The sequence below is a fragment of the Thamnophis elegans genome, chromosome 2 (assembly GCF_009769535.1).
Source record: "Thamnophis elegans isolate rThaEle1 chromosome 2, rThaEle1.pri, whole genome shotgun sequence".
Classification (NCBI taxonomy): Eukaryota; Metazoa; Chordata; class Lepidosauria; order Squamata; family Colubridae; genus Thamnophis; species Thamnophis elegans.
The window spans coordinates 40,315,224-40,321,223 of record NC_045542.1 but is presented as its reverse complement, the minus strand read 5'-3'; the positions used below and the strand labels follow the sequence as shown (position 1 = coordinate 40,321,223).

The 6,000-nt window shown below is 31.9% G+C and overlaps 1 protein-coding gene across 1 annotated transcript in view; it reads left to right on the top strand.

Moving 5' to 3' along the window:
• The first annotated feature begins 387 nt into the window (after positions 1 to 387).
• The window catches only part of ABCA5 (ATP binding cassette subfamily A member 5), a 79,218-nt gene continuing 73,605 nt past the window's right edge, over positions 388 to 6,000 (top strand). Inside the window, 6 exon segments of the mRNA XM_032210824.1 lie at positions 388 to 417; positions 420 to 499; positions 2,215 to 2,230; positions 2,233 to 2,451; positions 3,698 to 3,828; positions 4,791 to 4,886. Coding sequence (XP_032066715.1) covers positions 396 to 417; positions 420 to 499; positions 2,215 to 2,230; positions 2,233 to 2,451; positions 3,698 to 3,828; positions 4,791 to 4,886 — 564 coding nt within the window. The 5' untranslated portion in view covers positions 388 to 395.

Here is a 6,000-nt window from a genome sequence, read left to right as displayed (position 1 = left end):
TGTGACTGGTGCACTGCAATAGGTGGTAAGTGCAAAGATCAGTGACTTTTTTCAGCACTGTTGTAACTTTGAAATGAATGGTCATAAGTCAAGGATTGCTTGTCCTGTATTTAGAGCAGCAATAAATCTGCAAGTCTGGCTTCCTAAAATTTATCTGAGAAGCATTTTGATTATCATCCTGTATCTACTTGATATCACTTAAAGATAATTAATAGTTTATGTAGGTTTTGTTTTTAGATGGTGAAACCTATATTACAGAAATGTATCCATTTAAAATATTGATTAGTAATATAATTAAATATAGTGAATGATACTATCGTTAAAACAAATTAATTGACTTAAAAGGGGCATACATTTAAAAAATGCATGTAATTGTTTGCTTTTCAGATGCAAAAATGTCTACAGATGCTTCAAGACAAAAGGAGTGTGGCGACAAACAAGAGCTCTTTTTTATAAGAATTGCCTAGTTAAATGGAGAACCAAGAAGAGTAGTGTTCAGGTCAGTTGATCTGCAGTTTTCTAAGGTTTGAAGAAATTAAAAGATGAATCTTTGAATATTTTAAAATAATTGTTAATGATAATAGTTTATATATTTATTTTGTTTTATTATGCTGTCCAGAGTCACTTGTTTGTGAGATGGGCAGCGATATAAATTACGGTAGCTAAATAAATAATCATTTTGTTCATTGATTTGAGCTCTGTTTAAAATTTTTACATCAGAATTATTCTTAGGCTTCTAGGCCATTAAATGATCTTATTAAGGACATGCTTCCTGAGATATTTTAATTGGAGAACAAATAATTCCATTTGCAATAACAATAGATAGATTAAGATACTATATTTTAATCCAAGAAATTATCATGGGGGAATCTATATCTCAGAAAAACATTAAAAGTTTAATCTGTACCACATCAAGGCTTTTTCTACATCCAGTGAAGCAACTACTACACAATTTAGTTTTTCTGATTTTACTTTTAAAATATTAATCAGTAGTCTAGTATTATCTGAAGCTTATTCTTTAGTAAAAGACTTAGTCTTTTATCAAGCCAAATTGTGAAAATGAATTATTGTAGGTAATATATTATGTTTCTGAATGCCAGAACTACAAGCTGGTTTTAAAGAAATCATGGATTTGCTCATACCTTTCTACAGAATTTCTACAGGCTTCAATATACTTACATAATCTTCACAAAAAGAGGGTAGCATTCAAATATAATTCAGAAACATTTTTATATACCACCAGCAAGATGAAAATAAAAATCTCAATATATACTGTATGTTATAGAATTCTACTGGATTAATCATGTGGACCAAGGACTTTAATCTCTTTTCATATCTGTTAGAATAAAAAATAAAAACAGATTAAGATACAGATACTGGATTGTAAAGAAATCATTTTGCTTTATTAGATTTAGCATATTCATTTATTAGATTTAGCATATTCATTTTTGTTGGCACAAGGTATGGATTGTAACTCCAGTTTTTGTTAGGGATGTTTAAAAATTAAATTAAGCTCCTCTTTCAGCAATATTGCACTTAGACACTGGGACTGTTGTTCATTTCCTGGGGTCAAGTATGCAATTGTGACTGAATAATGCATGTGAAACGTTACATTCATATTAGTCTTAGCCTTATAACCACACTGAAATAGCAATATGTGTGAAGTTTTCACATGTGATTATACTTGTTTAATTATTAATGATCTGTTCTATCAAACATTCATACTCGCCAGGGAAAATATGAATGCTAAGACTATAAGCAGGGCATGAAACTGCATTTTGTACATCTTTTAACATTAGATGACCTCATGTGCTATTTTAATTTCATAAGTATACTAATTTAGCAAACTCTGCCTGCTCTACTGGCCAATCAAACTTCGTTGTTGCCAGAATTTAGATGTTATCTTTGAGTCCCTAGTGCCCAGTAAGTGCCAGTTAAATCAAATCAAATCCTGCTAGAGAGTGGAAATGTCCATCTTCAGTTCTAGATTTTGAAAAAGTCTAGATTTATGTTATTCAGAGAAAGCTGCTTTCTCATCACATGGGGAATAGTAGGCAGAATTAGTGATGCTATACCAATAGCCAGATATGTAATGTTTAAATACTGAAATAACAGATTTTAAGAAGATTCTCTGTTTCAGTGAGTATTATAAACAGCTGTAAGTGGTTGTTTCTGAGTCTTACCCATTTTAACATGTTGGTTTTATTTGTGCAGGAAATACTGCTTCCACTTTTCTTTTATTCTGGCTAATATTATTGAGCATGATGTACCCAACTAAGAAATATGATGAGGTGCCTGATTCTGATCTTTATTCTGTGGATCACTCTAGTATTTCTGAGTTTGTTGTTGGCTACACACCAGTGAACAATGTGACGAGAAAAATCATGCACAAAATGTCTGCAGAATATTTTACAGAAGGTATTATAAACACACACTTCTGTTCTCCCAAATGTTTATATTTTTTTCTTGTATTTGCTAGGAAGATGCAGTTAGAAAAATAGATTAAACATGTATGTTCATATAATTGCATGCATGTTATTTCATATTAAATATTTATAAATAGTCTTTTATATTAACACCCATTATTTGTGTTTCCTTCTAAAGCTTATTCTCGCAATATGCCTCTTACTGGTGTCCCAAATGAATCAATCATCCTATACTCTCTGTGAGCCATTGAAGTTCTTGTGATTGGACTGGGATACAAATGTGATAAATACATAAAATAAATAATAAAAGCCGTATTCTAATGTATTTGATAATAGAAAAGAGGCTCTGAGGCTGCAGATCCAAATTCACCTAGGGTCCAGCAAGTTCCATGTGAACAAAACAAATCGATTAATGCCCCCTAACAGCAAGGACCAGAACCACTGGATATGTATCCAATGGAGCTAACCTCATCTGACTGGGCATTGGCCAGGACAATAGTTCTTATATCTTGTTCCTCATGATGACAGAATCTGGTTATAATGCAATCTGTGTTGAAAACCCATGCCTTTTGATGACCAGGTAGTCCTCAACATATGACCGCAATTGGAGCCCAAAATTTGTGTTGCTAAATTAGATAGTTGTTAAGTGAATTGTGCCCCATTTACAACTTTCTTGCCACAGTCAGTGATTCCTGCAGTTGTTAAGTTTCGTAACAGTTGTTAAAGTGAAAGTGGCTTCTCCATTGACTTTGCTTATCAGAAGGTTGCAAATGGTGATCACATGACCTCAGGACTGCAACTGTCATAAATAAGAGTCAGTTGCCAAGTGTTTGAATTTTGATCATTACACCATGGGGATGCTGCAATGGTCATAAGTGTGAAAAACGGTCATAGGTCACTTTTCAGTGGTGTTGCAACTTCAAACAGTCACTAAATGAACTATTGTAAGTCAAGGACTACCTGCACACAGAATTCTATTCTATAGACCTAAACTGATCCTCTCAAAATAAGTTCTGTATTTTGCAAGTATACATACTCTATGCATTTAAAAAATCCACATTTTTAATGAGAGACTTAAAAAATTAATTTGACATCAATACCTTCAGATATACTTTAGGCTGAATGTTATATGTAAAAAAATATTATACGGTTAATAAATGAGACAGTTACAGATAGGTTTGCACTTGTATTGGTACAAATAATCGGAGATGAAAATAATGAGAATCAATATTTCTTTTATAGGAATCACTACTGAAGAATTTCTAAGTGAGCAAGAATGCAAGAGGCTACATTTCGTAGTCCCCGGAACTTTGTGGGTGTAATTTTTCAGGATTCTATGTCCTATCAACTTAGATTTCCTCCTACAAAAGTTCCTGTTCTGCAATTCATGTGGAATCAAGAGGTATTTAAATGTATATATAAATATTTGATTTTTCTCAGACATAGGAGTGATCTTTTGTAAAATTATGTTTATAATTTATTATTCAATTTACAGAATTACTGTACTTTTAGATACTTATGAGGATGCATAGATTCCATATGTATTTTAAAAACATTCCAACTATTTGTTACCATAAAGGCATGTAGTCATTCAAATATATTGCAAATGAGATTATATCTGCTGGACATTTAATTTGAAGTCAGTTTGATCCACCAAATGGCTTGATTTGATGTGTCTGAATCAGTTTAGAAAATCAGATAAAACTAACTTGGTTTTCTGAAGCCTTTAGAATTGCTTAATTGACATGATGATCCCAAACTGATTGAATGTTGGAATTAGATTCACAAACCCTTAATGATTTTAGTTTTAATTATATAAACAGCCTAAAAATATAAATGTAAGCTTATGCCATCGATTGGAAATGAAGATTTGAAGAATATGATGCTTTACTATATAAAATAAAAAAACTTGTCTAATACTGTAATATTATATTTTTAATCCTTCCATATGCGTTTAGAAGATATACATGTTTTAAATGTTTTAGGATGAACTCAGGCTTTCTTTACATGTATATCTTTATTTTTCACTAATAAAGATACTTTAGTACAGCTTCCACTATAAATGACTGTAAACTTTAAGAAGAAGAATATATGCTGCTAATATTTTGTCTTAATTGCATTATGGTTTTTTTGTGAGTGCCTATTTGGAAGAAGGCTATGTTAAATATCAGTTTCTTTCTCATATATTTTATATGAAATCTTATATCCTAGTATGAAACTATAGATCAGTGTTATTCATGCCAATATGATAAAAACTTAGTTGAAGATAAAGTATCTTTTTCCTCTATATGGCAGAAACATTAGCCTATTTTTGATGTGGAATAGTTAGATAGCAAAAAAAAATTTAAAAATTTTTTTTTACAGCAGTTGTCAAACCCTTCCAAGATATGTGAAGCTGAAACCTACTGGCGGTATGGATTTACAGCTCTCCAGATCTGCATTGATGCAGCTATTATTCAGGTAAATATAAATGAATTAGCATACAACTCATATTTCTTTGTATTAGTCAAAATACAATATAATATTTATTTATTTTTATGTACAAAATGCTTTATCCAAGTGAGCAGTTAAGCTATGCAGTGATCTGAATTTGAGAAAAATACAGTATGTAATTTGGAACACAGAGCACTTTTGAGTGGTCCCTAATGTTATATTTGATTGAAAAAATGTTTCCAAGTCAAATTTGTCTATCAAATCTCGATATTACGGTTTTCTCTTCAATCTAGACAGTGCACAAACTAATGAGTCCCTGTTATAGTCACCTAAGTGTTTGACTGAATTTTGAAATTAATGTTCATAATTAATAGCTGAATATGAAATTCTTTGCTTGAGATGCTACATGAATGTAAACAAAGTGTATTTGGATTTATATTTTCACCAAGAATATATATGTATAATTGTGTTTCCTTGTATTGACTGCTTAATTCATTATGCAGTTACAATAAGGTCCTTGTTGATAGTTGGGGACAATAGGATATCTGTCTCTTCAGGTATCCTCCAACTGTGCACTGACCAGGACTTTTAATTGAATCCATCCACCTTGTTGCTGTTTATTTTCTGATTCTTTTTACTTCTACCTTTCCCAAAATTACATTGCATAATATGTTCAAATATATAGCAATAGCACTTAGAGTTATATCCACTTCGCAGTGCTGTTACAGACCTCAAGTGGTTTACAGAGAGAGCAAATTGTCCCCAACAATCTGGGTCCTCATTTTACCCACCTCTGAAGGATGGAAGGCTGACTCAACCTTGAGCTAATGAGAATTGAACTGCTAGCAGATGGCAGAATTAGCTTGCAATGCTGCATTCTAACCACTGCACCACACGGCTGTGTGCCTCCTTGGATTGACTTGATCTATAATATTTTTGTTTTGTTTTATTTTGCTATGATAGCATTTCCAAAGTAATAATTAGTTAGTTTAATAAATTATATGCCGCCCAATCCCATAGGACTCCGGGCGGCTTACAAAAACAAGATAAAAGATAAAAGTTAAAAATAGAAAAGAAAAACAAATTTAAAAACAACACACCATACATTCCGTCTAGGTGGGGCTGGACCTCGTTCATGAAG